The sequence below is a fragment of the Miniopterus schreibersii genome (assembly GCF_964146895.1).
Source record: "Miniopterus schreibersii genome assembly, chromosome: 19".
Classification (NCBI taxonomy): Eukaryota; Metazoa; Chordata; class Mammalia; order Chiroptera; family Miniopteridae; genus Miniopterus; species Miniopterus schreibersii.
In genome coordinates this window covers 27,688,088-27,705,474 of record NC_138119.1, presented here as the reverse complement: position 1 = coordinate 27,705,474, position 17,387 = coordinate 27,688,088, and the positions used below count along the sequence as shown (strand labels likewise).

Sequence of the window (17,387 nt, the reverse complement as noted above, 5' to 3'; positions counted from 1 at the left end):
AAAATAAATTGACCAAACGATCTCTCCCACTTGAGGCAGTTCTGGGGGGTGGGAAGAGCTCTGGATCAGGGGTCAAGACAAATGCTGTCCTTACCACCCACTAGCTGTGTGGCCAGTGACAAATCAGGCAATGTCTCTACTCTATTTTGCTCATCTGTAAAATGGGTTCATTGAATTATATTTACCTGCTCAGCCTGCCTCACAGAGGTACTATAAAAGTTTAGTGAAGCAACAGGAATTAGAAATGCCTGCAGAAAACTGGGTATATGTGAATGGTGAGCATTAGAATCCTTGAGTTTCCAGGGCCTTGGTGCTCTGGGAGATTAAAGGGGGGTTGGTTGTCTTATTTGTCTTTTCTGCAAGTGCTTGCCCTTTCTGAATCTCATAACGGAAGGGCTGAGTGGATGCCACAGGCACAGAAAGCTATCTCAGCTCTTCCTTCCTCAATTACATCACTGCCTGCCACTTCGTTTCCTTTCCAGGAACTTCAAGTCCGAGGTCATGGTGCCAGTCAAAGCCAGCGGCAGCTCCCACTGCCGGGCAGGCCAGACTGGGGTCTGTCTCATTATGTGATCTCCGGAGGCTGTGTCTGTGTCACTGCAATTTTCAGGTGAGGGGACTAGAGGCAAGAGGGCCAGGCAGGAACTTGGCAGGGGAATTTCTGTCCCAGAAGAAAAGCCCCATCGGAGTCTGAATGATGGGGTGTGAGGGGTGCCAGCCCCATCCCCACCCTGAACCCTTTCCTCCACAGGAAAGATGGTAGACTCTTCTTTGCCCTTCCGACCCTGGGGTCCACTCTGCATCAGGAGGAAGGAAAGCCAGCGGAGCAGGGCCTTGCAGGAGCAGTTTCTGGTCAGAAGCAGCCAACTGCTTCCACTGGGGCTAGGCCCTCCCCGAAGGCCCAGGCATGAGCCTCCAGGTGACAAGGCCCCGCTGAAGCCATGAGCAGGAAGAATGGCATTCACTGGCTTCCAGGTCACTCTGGCCTGCCTGCTCCGTGCCCCACTCCCTACGTGCCGTGGCTCTGTGCAGTGTGCGTAGATAGCTCTTGCCCAGGTCTGTGTTGTTTGCCGTGAAAAGCTTAACAGGCTGGCCAGGCTGTGCCACCTTCAGAGCAAAGCCATAAGGAGCATCTGCCCAGACTCCCCGCTCAGCACACACTCGCTCCTGCCTCTCAGGCCTCCGTCCTCATGGCCAGAATGGGCTCACCCATGCAGTCGCCTGCCCATCCGCATGAATGACAGGCAGCTGGGCAGTCGGCCTGTGAGTTCTCAAAGTGGATTTTTAACTCCAGGATTAGCTCCTAACCTTGCCGGACCCCCAGCCTACTCCAGCCCACTTCTGAGCCACCTCCCTCCCAGCCCCAGTCCAAAGGCAGTGCCACACCCTCCGAGATGATAAAGGAAGAAAACCATGACTCAGTACTGTAAGGAGTTGGTATCCTGGCCCGATGTCCTCCGCACACACACCCAATTAAGTAAAAAATTGGAATTTGACTGTTTTCATTGCAGCCAGTAATCCTACTCCTGCCTCTGTTCCCCTTTCTGACCCTGAAAGTCAGGCACACCGTTCTTGTCCCTCCCTAATTTTCTTGCCACCCAACCCCCTTCCAGCTTCATGCTCAGTGTTGTGCTCAATAAAATGGACATATTTTTCTCTATGAGGCTTCATTTGGTTCTTCTCAAAATCAGAAGCAGCTCAGGGTCTTGTGAGCACGCGTGGAGTGGAAAGTGCATGGAGAGCTTGAGGCAGGGAGAACCTAGCAGGCGTGCACTGAGAGCACGCGGCGTGCCAGGCCCCTAGCGACAGGAGTTACACATACCCACCCGTTTACTCCTCACGGTGACTCCTTGGTGGTCCAGCGCCAGCACCCATTCTCCTAATGACTGGATTAGGTGAGCATGAAGGTGAGGCTCAGGCCTGCTCTGCCACATCTGTGACCTTGGGAAGTTATGTAACCCTCTGAGCCACCTCGGTTTCCTCCCTTGTCAGATGAGAACAACAGCACCACCTACATCACGAAATAGTGCAGGTAATGTGTCCCGCACAGTGTCAATAAATAATATAATTACTAATAATCAAGATGTTCATGTAGATAAATGTCCAGCACAGTGTCTGGGCTCTGGCAGACACAAACCCTGATGCCATTTCCATAGCCAAGCCCCATACACACGCGCACACACACGCACACACAAATACGAATCCATTACAACTTCCCTTTGAGATCCCAAAACACACAGGTTCTGGACTTAGTTCTGCTTCCAGAAGCAATGTGAATTTGGACACCTTGCTTCCCTTGTCTGGATTTCTATTTCCTCATCTGTAAATGTGAAATGGTATCATGTTCAAAGACGAAATGGCTCCTCTGGTCTTTCGGGGATGGGATCCATCAGGTCCCGGGGCGAAGGGGCCCAGCCTCCCTAAATGTGGGTGATGACCAAGCTGGACCGAGCAGAGCGGGGCAGCCTATGCTTCATGCACCACCAGGCCGTGGGGGGCAGAAACAGGTGACAAAGCTTTACTTTATGGGAGACAGCCTAGTTTCCCTCTTTGAACCTCCAGGCTCCGTTCCAAAGCTTTTTATTGGGCCTTTTCACTTGTACATCGTTTGGGTTAAGTTTCTGTGTTGCTCCAGGATTCAGCCTCAATGGGGAAGAAGAGCGAGGACACTGCCCAGCCAAGCTCCCTCCACTTGAGAGCTCCTGGTCACAATGATATGGCTCACATCTGCCACCTCTGTCCCTCACATGTAGTTGTCCCATCAGCTCAGGCTCAGCTGCGGCCCAGAATAATCTTAATAGCTGTGCACCAGGGGTGGTCCAGGCGGTGCTTTCGGCTGCATAAAAGAAGCTGGGAAGCTTTCCAAACCAGTCTGCCCCCCGAAGCAAAGAGGGCTGGTGTGTGGGGCCGGGGACTGGCAGCCAGAGTCTCACTTGCAGGTGGCGTAGTAGAGCACCCGCTCATTGATGTGGTCGCGGATTTGAGCCACGTGCTTCTCCAGCCCCGTGAGGTCCACCGAACGAAGCATGATAGCCTGGCTCCCCTGCAGCAGTTCTGACTCCATGTCTGAGGGCAGATGGAACAGTAGGTGGGGCTGGGGAGACCCCCAAAGACTCCCGACCCTTCTTTCTCTCCCCACTCACCTGGACGCAGCACCTGCAGGAGGAATCACCTCCGGGGAGCCTCCTCAAGGGCAGCCCTCTCCAGCCCTATGCCCCTCCAGCCCTATCCCATGATTAGAGAAGCAAACATGGTAGAGACCAGGCCCAGGAAGCCCTCGTCCCAATTACCCCATGGCCCCCGACCCTTCTCTGCTCTGGGCTCCCTCAGATGTCCCAGACTAATGAGGGAGGCCACTGGCACCAAGATGAGTAGCCCACTGCTATTGGACCCAGACAGCTGCCACTCCTCCAGTGATCAAGTGGGCATCATGGAGAAGAGCTGGCTGGGTGACCAGAATCCCGCCCTACCTTCCCTCCCCAAAATGCCACTCCAGGTAAACCTAGCCCTCTCCCTCCAGTCCATTCTGCATACCACCACCAGCATGTGCATGGAGGACTTGAAGGACTCCAAACTGGCTTAGTCTAGCCTGTCCCTCCTGTCACACTAGGCAGGAGACCCTCTACCACATTCATGAGAGCTGGGACCCAGCCTCAGCCTGAACTCTTATAGGAATAGGGAGGGAGCACACTGCCTCCCTAGGCTCCAACTTTAGGCAGCTCTAGTTGTTAAAAAAAAAAAAAAGTCTTCTCATTAAGCCAAGGTGAGGTTCTATTAGCAGAGTGTAACAGGGCTGTTACTGGACTGACATTCAGTCAGTGGGTACCCATGTGGACCTATGGGCTGATAAAACATGGACATTTTAACAGCTGCTGTTCTGTTCCCAGCCCTCACCCTTAGGGCCCCCTATGCATGATCATCCCCATAATTCTGCAATTAAAGGTAAGTTCCAATGTTACAATCTGAGCTTTTTCTGATCAGTAAGTGCGTGACACACCCATTTCTAAATATTTTTAATATCATCTCTGAGCCATTACTCCTTTATTTTGGCTGCTTTATATTTATTCGCTCTTTTGGCAGCAACAAGACAAATACCAAGACTTATATCAAGCTTACAGTTACTCAAAACTCAAGCCATTTTCAGGTGAACAACAACTCATATTTGCTTACTAATTACTTGTCATAAACTGTTTCACTACATCAGCCACTGAGAAACTCACCTGAGCTGTACTTGTGGGTTTAGGCCCAAGCGAGGCCAGCATGGAAGACAGCATTTCAGTGTTTCAGCCCATCCTTTTAGACTTCTGAGAGTGCCTTAGAATACTGGCTCTCTTATCTAGTGCATCATATGAAACATCGAGGGACAAGACTGGGCACCCACTGACCCAGCCCCTGGGCTCCTCTAACAGGGTCAATTCCTCTCACCTCACTCTCAAGGTCTGGCTGGTCACAGCCTCCTATCTATTCACTGCTGACCCAACAGCCCAACCTTCTCCTGGTTAGCCAGACAGATTTTTGTCTGTTTCTCTGAAATTCAGAGAAACTCTGAGGCATGCACGGGCACACCAGTGCGATGAACCCATTGTCATCACACCTGGGAGACTGAGCCTGGTTCCTGGAAATCCCTGTCCTCCTTTCTGAGACACTCCGAACCCTTTTGAAAGCTCCTTTCCTTATGCCTCTGCCATATTCAAAACCCTTGAATGGTTCCCTACTGCCTCCAGGGCTGAGTCTGCCTCCCATCCTGGCATGGGGGCCTGGCACATAGGTCCCGCTGCAATGACTCCTGCTACATCTCTCCATCCCATCCTGAGCCTCACCAGCCCTCCTCTCCTGATGGGTGCTCCTGCCCCATCCTCAGAACATGCCTCGTCCTTTCTGCCCATCCTGTCTTGAGATCCCTCCCCTTCCTCACAGCCTCTCCCGCATATCCTTCAGGCTGGTGTCTAATCTTGTCTTTTCTGAACGTTTCCTTCACTGGACATTTCGCTCAGACATTGTTTAGTCTCTGAACCTCCAGACATCTTATTATTTGGGATCTTATCATAGGCCCCCTTATGCTGTTAAATACAGTCATGCATCTTGTGAACAATAGGAAAAGTGGCCACATCTGGATTGCAAGCTTCCTGAAAACAGGCCACATCTTGTGAACATCTCTACATTCCCCGAAGCCCCATCATTGTGGCCCATACTTACCAAGTGCTCGGGAACTCCCGACTGACCTCACTCCCTGACCACTGCTAGATCCAAGACTGAGCTCAGACGCTCCGGGGTGGGGCCAGCCTTCAGGGATGCCCTGAACCATCTCCTCACCTCTCATCCTGTCCATCATCTCCATGGTCTCCCCAAACAGCTCCTCTGCCTCCATCTTGACGTTCATGATCCGGCTGCCCTGCTCCCCCAGTGGGGGGCTGCTACCCAACTGGTCCTTCAGCTCAGCATATTTTTGCTTTAGTGTCTCAAGTCCCTGAAAAAGGTAGAACAGTCTCTGTCACCATCATCATCATCCAAAGTCCTAAAGACCTTTGGCTAGAACACCCAAATCAATACCGAAGGATAAAGGTAGGTGCCTCCTAATAACCCCAATGGATTGGTTTTGCCTATAAGAACCCCTAGGCCACAAACTGTGCCTTAAAGTTCTTCTGCATGCCCTTCCCTTCATCTGTAGTTCCTGTCATTTCTCGTTCACTCTAGCACAGTGTCAGGCACACAGTTGTTACTTAATAGTATGCTTGGCAGCTTGGCCACTGTACCAGGACTGTGAGTGCTAACGTGCCTGGTACACTGGGGGCACTGACATGACTCTTTGATCTTCTCTCTGGTCTAATTCTGACCAGAGAGTGATGGGGCACCCAGGTGAGGCTGTCACGAGTATCTGTCTGGACTGGGCAGCCATGACAGGGGACAAGCTCTGGACCGGGTGTCAAGAGGCCTGCCTTGTAGATGAGCTTTGCTTTGGACAGAGTTACCACTTAGTCGGTAAAAGGAGGATTGGACTAGATTGTTGCCACCATGTCTGAATCAGCGACACCCAAGGCAGCCAGAAGTAGAACTCAGATGTCTGGCCAGATTTGGGTTAACCCTGAAGCCCCTCCTGGTTATTCTAGAATAACTGCTATCCTACGTGCCTAGAGCCCATGGCCTTATAAAGTGGACAGTATACACCTATAAAGTGTCCTCGCATGCTCAGGAGCCCCCACCATTGTGCTTCCTCAGGCTAGCTGCGACCTCTCTGTACCTCCTGGGCACTCAGCGCCCCCTGGATGGCACCCTCCGCCAGCTGCTGAGCCTGGGCTGCCTGTGTCCCCTGCTGCTCGGCCTGGCGGCGGAGCTCCTCCATCCGTGCTTGGAAGCCACCCAGCTGCTCCGTAATGCCCGTCACCAGTCTTCCCGCTGGCCCCAGCACCTGCTGAACCTTTGTGGAAAGGAGACTTGGGTCAGTGGTGATTCTCACAGGCAGTGGTTTTGATCCCTCTTTTCTCCAATGCACCAGGCACCTAAGCTTTCTCCAACCAGAACATCCCTCCGGCCCCCTCCAATGCCCTGTCTGTCCACGGGCATCCAGGCCTCCCCCTTCTCCAGCTCAGTGGACCCCCATTCCTTTCTGCACCTGGCCACAAGGCCAGAAAACCAAAGGCTCAAAGCCAGGTTCAAGGCTGTAACCCTCCTTCTTAGGTCCCCGGCTCAGTTTCCATCCAGGTCACTTTCTGGCATCTTCTATGCCTTGTGCCTGAATCTGTCTGTTCATTCTCAAAACAAAGGAAGGAAGCCAGAACAGCTCACCTCAGCAACCCTGTCCTGGATAAGCCGCAGGGAGCGGCTGGTGCCCTGCATGGTGTCCTGAGCTTCCTGCAGCGCCAAGGTGCCCTGCCGCAGGTTCCCCACCACGTTCTCCACCTGGCCCTCCACTGCGTGGGCTCGGCTCCTGGGCCAGAGGGCAGAGGGGAGAGTGAGTGAGCAGGGAATGGGGAGGCCCGTGCCTCAACCCACTCACCAGTCCAAAAGAATATCCTTCCCAGCCAAGACAAGGGGAGTATTAACTCAGGAGCTTTTCCCTCCCGGACCCCACCCAGCAGACACCTGTGGGCACGGTGTCCAGTGTGGAAGGCAAAGGTCACCTTGAGTAAAGCATCACCTGAATGCTGTGTCTCACTCTGCCCTCCCCCACCACAGTAAGCACCCCCTCCTTTCTCCCAGCCCCTGGCACCCCTCCAGCTTGGAGAACTTCTTCTCTCACTTCCAGCCAGACACATGGGGAGCAGAATCCCGGGCAGGGAGGAGGAGTTCAGGGCCAGGACCGTACCTGGCCTGCTCAGCCTCAGCCTGGAGCCTGCGGGCTCGAGCAATGTCCTGCTTGGTCTGGGACAGCACCAGGTCCACGTTGGGGAGCCTGGCTGCAATGGCCTGGATCTCGTGCATCTTCCTCAGGACTGTGGCTGAGTCCGTGGGCAGCCACAGTGCCAGCACTGCCTCACTGACCTCCTGGATGGTGGCTGCATCGGTGTCAGGGTCTAGAAGACAACTGTCTGTCAGACTAGGGAGCCTGAAGGTCAGAGGCCTCTCTAGGGTGAGAGGCATCTATGGAAGGCATCACTGTAGCATCTCTGCCTGGTGCCCATGGCCCTGCCGCCCCCTCTCAGGCACACTCAGGTGCCCATGCTCTGAGGATTTCCGGAGGATGATTGTTGGCACAGCTGTGGCAACTAAGTGTCTGGTGGCACAGGAAACTGCAGGCTGGGAGAAGGGGGTGGTGCCAGACAGCTGGGCCTGAACAATGCCTAGAGCACAAACACAATCAGCCCTCAACTCGGGAGGGCGGCCAGGAACTGGAACTGCTTCCTTGGCAATAAGACCCCTTCCACGTGCCCCTCCTCAGACCAGAGCGCTCGTTTCTGCAAAGGCAGATGAAAGTGATCAGGTCTTTGCTTAAATGTCACCTTCTCAGAGAGGCGGGCCCTGGCCATCCAATCTAAGATCACAATCTCCACCCTGCGCCGGCACTCCTTACCTTCCTTCTCTGCTCAGCTGTTCCCTGCATTATCACCACCCACGTGCCAACGCACAACTCATTTATCTGGTTTTCTGTCTCTTTTCCTTCTAGAACGTGAGCTCCATGAAGGCAGGGTCTGGTTTCATCCACAGCTCTCTCCCCGGCCTCTAGCACAGTGCCTGGCACTTGGAGGCACTCTGTGTTTGTAGAGTGAGTGAATGATTCGAGGGCTCCAGGCCCAGGCCTCCCCATTGCTAGTCAAGCAACCTGGGTCAAGTGAAATGGCCTCTCTCAGCTCAGTTTCCTAATCTATGAAATGGGAATAATCATCCTCAACCTGAAGGGCTGAAATGAAACCATCAAGTAGCAAGAATTTTACAAACCATCTCTGGGGCAGAGAGTAAGCTCAGAAGTACAGAGAGGGCTTCTCCTCCCCATCTCTCCCTGTTCACCTCACAGATTCCACCGGTACTGATGTGGGAGGGAAGGGGACACCCACCCACCCAGATGGTTTGCCCTGGACTTGAACTCCTCTGGGGCGCTGGGGCTCTGGGCCCAGCATTACTCTGCAACCAGAGGGTTTCCTCGACAGCTACCTCACAGGTCCCAGCCCCAAGTCAGGTGGAAGGACATCCCTGGAAGGTAGGAGCCACACCCCCTTCATGTCTGCGCCCCTTCGGAGCCAGAACAGCACACTGCAGGAGCCCGAGGCATAACTGTGGTTGGGTTTAATGAAGTAGGCTGACCCTCAACTACAAGCTTGCACAAGGACCTCTCCACAAAGACCAGCAACCTCTCATCTAACCCAGAGTCCTACCCACAAAACCAGGCCTCATATGCACCTTCCCAGAAAGCCCCACACTGAGCACATTCCCACAGCCCTGCCCTCCTTTATCCCGCATCACTTCGGCTGAGCCCAGGGGCTGAGTCTGCGTTTCACTCAGTTTCATGGGCTTCCAAGTCTCAGGATGGGCTCAGCAAGCATACATTGCTCTGAACAGCAGCGTGTGGGGAGCTGAGACTGAAAATCAAATTAGACTCGGTCCCTGCCCTCATGGAGCTCAAAATCTGGTGGGACAGAATCAAGGAAACACAACCCCGAGTGAAGGGGGTAAGCACAGGGTGCTGGGACGGCCACTGGAGGGGTACCTAACCCAGTCTGGCGGGTTCAGGGAAGCTGCCTAGAGAGCGGGACACCTGGAGGGTTCCTAGGGGAGGAGTAGGTCTTAGCAGGTAAGGAGAGGTGGGGCAGGGAAGACAATCCAGAAAGAGGAAAAACATTAGCAGAGGCAAGAGTGTGTGTACGTGTGTGCACGCACACGCGAGCCCACACACATCTGTCTCATGGTACAATGACCTAGAATATGAACTGCGGAGCAAGAAGAATCCTGCCTCCACTGCCTCCAAGCTGAATGCCCTTGGGCAGGTTGCTTAACCTCCCTGTGCCTACTGTCTTCATCTGCAAGGGGCAAAGGGGTAGGCAGTCGGGATGAAGCAATAGAATACAGGAGAAGCACTTAGAACAATGCCTGGGACTTAGTGAGAACTCGTTAAACCTGAACTATTGTTTAGTCAGTTCCTTTTGAAGACGTAGGGAAGGTGACATCTCCTCTTCCCCCGCAGGCCTCCCCCTAGGCTGTGGCCCTGGGTGCCAGCAGCAGCTAGTACCCACACCTCCCACACCAGGACTCTGGAGAGTAGACCATGCCAGGGAGGCTGTGAGAAGGCTCTGTAATAGGACTTGACCTGGGACACAAGTATAGCTGAGAAGACACGGAAGGGGCCCCATAGCCCCACAACTCCCGCTGTTCTGTGAGCCTTGCACCCCGAGGAGAGACTTCCTACCCACCTCCCACTCCCCGGCAGAGTGGATGGCCATTCTGACTCAGGAAAGCTTCCTTATGTCTCCGCCTGAGCCCCAAACTTGGCGCTGCCCCTCTGTTGATGTTTGTCGGGCACCATCTCCCTGCATCCCCAGGTAAATTATCTTCCCCATTCTGGAGCTCTCCTGGAAGGTGACGCCTGCATGACCTCAGAGAAGCCAGAGGACCTCAGCAGGTCCTTCCTGCCCCTCTCTGACCTGCCATCAACTCTCAGGAGGGGGCTCTGGCGTGTCTGGAGAAAGGCAGCACAATAGTAGCAAGAAGAACCACTGTCGTTACACCAAGCCCTCAGCTCCTTTTGACTAGGCTCCCAGCCAAGCAATTCCCTGGCAGGGACCAGAAATCTAATAATATCGACTCCTATTCCTGAGGCACCTTTAATTTTTCAAAACACATTTTACATCAGCTACTCGATCCCCAGAATAAACTTGTGAAATACTACCATCCCGGTTTGTAGAAGCAAAAGATGAGGCAAAGGGAAAAGCAACTTGCCCAAAGTCGCCAGGTTCCTGAGTCCTATCCAGGGAATTTTCCACTCCCCAAGGTGGCATGGGAGGGGATCTGGCTTATTTGTTCATTCCACCAACGTTGGATGTCTGGCCTTATGCTAGGACCCGGTGACACAGAAAACAAGACAGACAGTCATCCCTGCCCTCTTAGAGCTTGCAGTCTAGACGAATGAATTCTAGAACACAGGCTCAGAGCAGTGTGATGAAGGTCAGATGCCAAAGGGGAATGGGAGGGGAGGGGTTGACCAGATTTGATGGTCACAGAATCCCCCACTCCCCCCCCCCCAGGTGATATTTAAGCTGAGACCTGGAGGGCAAAAGTCAACAGCCTTGGAAAGAGCATTCCAGGCAGAAAAACAGCACGCAGAAGTCTCCAGACAGTCAAGAGCCTGGCCTGTTCAAGGGCGGTCAGTGAGCAAAGCAGGAAGACACAAGGCCGCCCACCCAGGAGGTGAGCAGAGGCCATGGTAAGGAGTTGGGAGTTTATTCCAAGACCAAGGAGGATTTTAGGCACGAGTGGGATGGGACCCCACACATACATTTTTCAAAGGTGTTTTAGGCCATTTTGTTGAGAACGGACCTGACGGAGCAGGAGGGGAGGTGGGAAAACAGGCCGTGTCAGCAGCCAGGGGAGCGACGGGGCCTGGCCCAGGTGGCATAGAGGCAAGGGAAGGAGGTGGCCGGCTGTCCTGCCGGGACCGCAGGAGTGGAGACATCAGCCCAGGGGTGGGCAAGGCCAGGCTCACCTGAGAGGAAGTCCCGAACCTGCTGGATGAGCTGCCGAGTGCGCCTGACGTCGTCCTCCATCTGGGAGCGGCTGGTGCTCACCTGCGTCTCCAGGCGCTGAGCGTCCGACTGCACCTGCGAGGCAGCCTCCTCGGCTGCCCTGATCTGCAGACACAGGCTACAGGTCAGCGATCAAAACCCCAAGGGAGCCTCCCAGCAGCCCCCCAGGATCCTGTGGCCACCCACTACCCAAGGTCTACCTGGGAAACATTTGTAACTAACTCAGTTTGGTCCCAGAGAAAAACGATGTGGAATCAGGTAAAAGAAAAGCCCAAAATGTTGGCACCAGAGTCGACTTCTCACTTGAGTGGGGCCTGGGGCAAGTCACCTGACATCTCTGGGGCTTGTCCCCAGAATGTAAAATGGAAACTGATTTCCCCGGGGTTTCTGTCCTCCCTGCCTCTTCCTACGGGTGCCCACCTCACCTTGGTCACACCTACCATCTGTCTGGTCTGCTGGAGCTGGGCGTTGAAGCCCCGCAGCTGCTCGGCCACCTGCCCTGCTGTCCGGAAGGCCCCACCAGCCTTAGGGAGGGCACCTCTGCAGTGGGAGCCACAGGCTGTGCCGTTGTCATGGGGACAGAGCTCGCCAGGGCACGATCCTGGGGTACAAGCTGTCTGCCTGGAGCCCCCACAGAGCTGTGCAGAGAGGGGCAGTCAGAGGGTACCCAAGGCTCCTCAACAACCACTCCCATCCCACACAAATAGCCAGATGTCTCCATGGCAACTGGGCACCAGAAACTTGTTTCCTTGGCAACCACTGAGTACTCGGTGAGGGGCCAAGGGTCAGGATAAGTGGGGGAGCGGGATAGGTTCACATTGCCCTACCGGGAAACGTGTACAAGCAGTTGGTGTGTGACAGACTCGGGTAGGGGCTCCAAAAGTGGGGCTCCATGCCATGACTCACCCTGTTGATGGTGGGTGTCAGATCAGGCAAGGAAGCCATCCCCAGCTTCAAGGCTGCGAGCTGGGGGCCACCAGCTCCTCCTCCGCCTCCCACCTGCTGCTCTAGCCTCTCTGCCTCTCTCCGGCTCGCCCTGACTTGGAGTAGCCGGTGGGAGCTGTCGGAGACCTGCCTGGCGGCCTGGGCTGACCGCTGGTAGGCTGCGGTTAGCATCCGGAAGGCTCCTGTGGGGATAGGAGAGGGAAACTGAGTCACCCCTGGGCCCAGAGGCCTGGAGATGCAGGAGCAAGAGGTGTGGCATGGCATGGCAATGCCCACGGCTCTCTGAGCTCCCGCTCCTCACCTGAAGGGTCGGCACTGCTGATCTTTTCAAACTGCTCCCTCTTATTTTGGTACAGGACAAGGAGGTGGTTGACGCTTCTGTCCAGAGTCTCCAGGTCTCCTGGGAGGGACAAGGTCTCCTCCTCTAGGGGCAGAGTGGGCTGCAGGTCCTGGAGGCTCCGCCTGAGATGGGAGAGGAGCCTTCACTACCATACAGGAGAGGGGCTGACTCCCCAGAAACAGCTCTCCCTTTGAAGAAATTGCTATCAAGTCAGGAAAAACAGAGAGGCTTTCAGCAAATGAAGCAGGAGGGAGATGCCACAGGCTGAAGAAGATTCTGCTGGGCAAAGGCTGAGAGGTCCGGCCTCCCCCTCCCTCCAGTGCTCTGCAAGCAGATCCAGGAAAATCTCTCCTTCCTCGACTGCTGTGCCCCTGACACCCCTGATTCTCCTGCACCTGCCCACAGCTGGCTTCCATGAGGAGCGCCCCGACCCTCCTCCTGGCCTCCCTACAAGCTGACCTCAGCCACCACCTGTATAGCCGAGGTGCCCAAGGCTCTCTCTGGAGTCCACACTTGCCCACTGAGCTCCCACAGCCGCTGCCCCCTGGTTGTCTCCACATGAAGGAGGGTCACCTGTCCAGACCCACAGCCGTTGATCTCTCAGAGACTGGCCTCTCTCCAAGCCTTGCATTCTCCACTCCAGGCTTTGCTCAGGCCTGGACCGCCCGTCCGTGGACCGCCCATCCAGGCCTGTACTTCCAGCCTACCAAGTGCCCAGGGACTCACTCCACAACCGTGAGACTCAGGTCAATCACACACCTGGACCGCTCTGGGCACTAAGTCTGCGAGGGCTCGGGGAATGGAAACTAATTACAGAAGCTTCCAGAACCAAATCTCACTAAGAAGGAGACTCTGCTGGTAGGAGTGGGTGTGGGTGGGACCGCTCCCATTCCAAAGGCAAAGACAAGCTATTTTTAGGTCCCCTGCCTCGCGGATGCCCTCCGCCAGGGTGACTAATCCAGAGCTGACTCTCACAGGCAGTGCCCAGCACTTGAAAGAACGCCGGGCTTGGGCTCCAGCCTGTGCTCAGAGTCCCCTCAGCGGCCGGGTGGCTCTGTCACGTCATTTACCTGTGCCTGTTTCCTCATCGGAAAATAGGCACTCACCACACCACCACGCAGGCCTGTTGTAATGGTTAAAAGAGCACGTACGTGAAAACGCTCTGTAATCTGCAAAGGGCTCTACCCACGCAATGAAAGACTGGGGTGCCCCTGGTGTGAGCCCATGTGACAGAATTCTCCTAAGGGCTTGGCAGGGAAAGAGGATTACCTGATAGAGAGGATGGCATTGGCCACCTGGGCCACGTCCCGCTCCGTGGCCGGGGCACTGCCAAGAATTGCCTGGATCTGCTCGATCTTGCTCTTTGCATCCCGGATCTGGGAGGCCAGGCGGGGGTCCTCCAGGCCCGACCCGGGCCGGAGCGTGGTGGTGGCATTGTGGAGGCTGCGGAGGCGCCGGGCCTGCTCCTGGAGGTCAGTGTCATAGGTCTGGAAGCAAGGGTGGCAGGCCACGCACACCGGGTAGCGGTCACAGTAGCCTCGCTGGCACTGGTCACAGCGGGGCCCGGTCAAGCCGGGGCGGCAGAGGCACTGGCCTGAGGCTTTGTCGCAGCCTGGGCCCTCGGTTCCCCGGAAGTCACAGTCACAAGCTGGGGGACAAGAAAGGCAGCCGGGTCAGGGAGGTGAGGGTGTCTGATAGGGACAGTCTGAAGAGGAGGTCTCACCTCGGGGTCTTTCTCACTTAGAATAATAGACTGTCAAGGCCCGAATAAAATCATGGAGATGCCAGCAACAAGGGCCAGCCCTTTCTTAGCACCGAGTCCCTTCCAGGCACTGTTCTAAGTCACACTCACCATCCACACAGCAACTCATCTGACCTTCACGCCCAGTCCACGGCAGAGCTGGCCCCCTTACGTTCCCATCTTTACAGATGAGGCAACTAAGGCACAGAGAGCTTAGGTACCCCTTGCCCCTTTCGCAGAGGGGGAAACTGAGGCCTGCAGAGGGGGAGTGACCCGCCCACATCACTCAGTAAGGTCAAGAGAGAGCAGACCCGGTGTGCATGCTCCTGTGGCTACTTGTCAAGTGGACTTTCTGGGGAAATGACACCTTCCCCCTCAGGACACACTTTCTCCACTTACGAAGAGGGAAGAAAAGTCCTCCCCTCCCTGCGGCAGCCCTGGAGGTGACTCTGAGAAATGCTTTCTCGGGGAAGTGGGGAGCAAAGCAGCCTTTCTGTCATGGGGACACAGGGATGGCCCCATGTCACTGGCCCAGGGCTGGAGCAGTGGGGAGCGGGTGCTCTCACGGGCCACTAGGGCCCACGCCACATGTGGCACATGATAGCCTCCCATACCACAGACCACGCGCCCCCACCACGAGCCCACCCAGGCGCTCATCCCGCCACAGCCTCCGCACCCCCCTACTCCGTGGGCATGTACCTCGGCATCCCACGGCCGAGTCTCTGTAGGTCTGGTCCGGACACTGGAGGATGGCTGCAGCATTGCACGTCAGGCCACCAAACCCTTCCCGACAGGGGCACTGCCCTGTGAACTGTGGGAGAGCACCATGAGGGAGCCCCCCCGAGCCCCAGCCTCAGAGAACCTCCCTGGTGCAGTGGCCCCCAAACAACGGCTTCCACTCAGAGACAAGTTCTTAAGTCAAAGCCCCACAGGATGGCCCCACAGAAGGGGCGGCGAATGGGCATTGCCAAAGCTCTGAGCCACAGAGGGAGGGACATTGGGTGGCCTCCCCAAAGGGGCTGGGGACAGAAGCAGCCCAGCCTGGCTTTGGAAAGGCCCAGAAGGGCGGCGGGAAGGGAGATGGACATGCTAGTGGACGAGTCCCCTCTCCTGTTCAGGGGCCCACGGGGCCACCCCCACCATGTACCTGGTTGCACTGGGGGCTGAGGGAGTTGTTTGGGTCGCAGGCACATGGCTCGCAGCCCCGGCCGCTGGCCAGCTTCCAGTGGTAGGGAGCACACTGGTCACATTTGGAGCCCACCACATGGGGCAGACACAAGCAGCGTCCAGTCTCCTCATCGCATGGCATGTCCTGTCGGGACCCCAGAAGGCTGCAGTCACAGCCTGCAGGAGGGAAGGCTGCTGAGTTTGGGAGACAGCTCACCAAAAACTCACCCCCAGAAAACATGCGGCAGAAGGGTCTCAGCCTGGGACAAAAACCAAGCAGGGCCCATCCCTCCAGATAATCTGGCTGACTCATAAAGCCACTGAGGTTCCCACCAGCTCCAGCACCTGCCTTGGCCGCCGGCCCTGCCTCCCACCGGTTGACTCAGTCCCACCTTCCAAACCGGGCCTGTGCTGCCCCCTGCTGGAAGTCAGTGGCACCGCACCTGACACACAGCACAGCGAGCCGGGCAAATCGGGGATCTGGTGGCTCCGTATGGCCTGCCCCATGTCACGCCAGGCTGGGCCCCTACTCACGGTGGCAGCCCTGCGGGTTGGCGTAGGTGAGTCCCGTAAACCCCGGCTTGCACAGGTCACAGCGCTCCCCTTGCACGTGCTCCTTGCACACACACTGCCCGGTCGCTGGGTCACAGGGAACCCCCGGCACTGCGCCATCCGGGTCACACTCGCAGGCTGAGAGACAAAAGCAGCCACCACAGTAGGAGTAAGAATGAAGAGCAGAGAGTTAAGGGCACATTGTGGGAGACAGGCTTCCTGGATAAAAATCCTTGTTCCGCCACTTACTGGCGTACAGTCTTGCAACCTTAGTCAAGTTATTTAACTCCTCCGTGCCTGTTTCCTCCTCTGTAAAATGAGGATAATTAGCCCTCATAGGCTTCTTTGGAGGAATAAATGAGCAAATGTTACAGGGACCAGGGCTTGGCACCTGTTAAGTACTATACAAGTTCTGTTGTCATTTACTGAACAACTACTGTGTATCGGCGCTGAGCTGGGCACCCTCGTATGTTGCCCTAAGTGATTCTCATGATAACCTTGAAAGGTGGAGATGATTATCCCTACTGTACAGATGAGGAAACTGAGGCTCAGAGATGGTAAAGAATGGACTCAGTCCTCACAGCAAGCAAGTGCTGGAAACAGAAGTCAAACTCAAGTTTTTCTCACTCTTTCCATAAACAAATAATATCAACAGGGAGTGACTCAGCCTGCTCCCACCACCGCATCCTTTCGTGCCTTCCAAAACACAGGTTCTCTTCACCTAGAAAGTCTTTCCTGACTAACCCGCCCAGTCAGCCTGCTTCCATCCAGTCTGCTCTCTCCTCTACGAACCACTGGACCTTGTGGACGAGTTAAGTCACTGCTGGGTGGTCCATCACATTCCACTCATTTCTTTGTTCACTAAACATTCTTCGAGCATCAGTTATCTGTTTGTCATTGTGCTGGGGCTTAAGGATACAAGATATAATCCCTGCCATGGAGAAATTCCCAATGTTTGGGGAAAATAGTAAAATATAGAGCGAACCACATTACAGCATGTAAAGGCAATGGCATATATAAAGACAAAGGGCTTTGCCCCTCCTTTTCATGTGTTACGGTTTATATTACCAAACAAAGTCTGTTCTTCTCAGCGGCAGGAACGGTATCTAATATTTACTTTTTTCTTTCCTATGCCCAAAGTAAGGATTATATATGTTTGATTGACTGATTGACTAATGGTCCAGGTGATTTGCTTAGAGGTACACAGCTAAGTTAAAACAATGGCCTACAGCCCGGCTAGCATGGCTCAGTGGTTGAGCATTGACCCATGAACTAGGAGGTCACAGTTCGATTTTTGGTCAGGGCACATGTCCAAGGTTGCAGGCTGAACCCACAATAGGGGGCGTGCAGGAGGCAGGCGATCAAAGGCTCTCATCACTGATGTTTCTATCTCTCTCTCCCTCTCCCTTCCTCTCTCTGAAACCAATAAAAATGTATCTTAAAAAAAAGACCACAAACAATGGCCCACAAGTCC

The 17,387-nt window shown here is 55.1% G+C and overlaps 2 protein-coding genes across 8 annotated transcripts in view; one reads left to right on the top strand and one right to left on the bottom strand.

Annotated features, from left to right (window-relative positions):
- CAMK1G (calcium/calmodulin dependent protein kinase IG) overlaps positions 1-1,660 on the top strand; it is a 29,953-nt gene extending 28,293 nt beyond the window's left edge. For all 5 annotated transcript variants that reach the window (XM_081122175.1, XM_081122177.1, XM_081122178.1 and 2 more), the window contains 2 exons: positions 483-610; positions 752-1,660. In XM_081122175.1, the coding sequence (XP_080978301.1) occupies positions 483-573 (91 nt within the window). In that variant the 3' untranslated portion in view covers positions 574-610; positions 752-1,660. The remainder of the gene's footprint in view (positions 1-482; positions 611-751) is intronic.
- A 904-nt stretch (positions 1,661-2,564) lies between these two features.
- Positions 2,565-17,387, bottom strand: part of LAMB3 (laminin subunit beta 3) — a 53,758-nt gene continuing 38,935 nt past the window's right edge. For all 3 annotated transcript variants that reach the window (XM_081122171.1, XM_081122172.1, XM_081122173.1), the window contains 13 exons: positions 15,896-16,051; positions 15,342-15,538; positions 14,894-15,005; positions 13,723-14,101; positions 12,415-12,575; positions 12,075-12,295; positions 11,609-11,806; positions 11,129-11,273; positions 7,304-7,511; positions 6,784-6,925; positions 6,239-6,415; positions 5,314-5,467; positions 2,565-3,066 (listed from right to left, as the gene is read on the bottom strand). In XM_081122171.1, the coding sequence (XP_080978297.1) occupies positions 2,930-3,066; positions 5,314-5,467; positions 6,239-6,415; positions 6,784-6,925; positions 7,304-7,511; positions 11,129-11,273; positions 11,609-11,806; positions 12,075-12,295; positions 12,415-12,575; positions 13,723-14,101; positions 14,894-15,005; positions 15,342-15,538; positions 15,896-16,051 (2,387 nt within the window). In that variant the 3' untranslated portion in view covers positions 2,565-2,929. The remainder of the gene's footprint in view (positions 3,067-5,313; positions 5,468-6,238; positions 6,416-6,783; positions 6,926-7,303; positions 7,512-11,128; positions 11,274-11,608; positions 11,807-12,074; positions 12,296-12,414; positions 12,576-13,722; positions 14,102-14,893; positions 15,006-15,341; positions 15,539-15,895; positions 16,052-17,387) is intronic.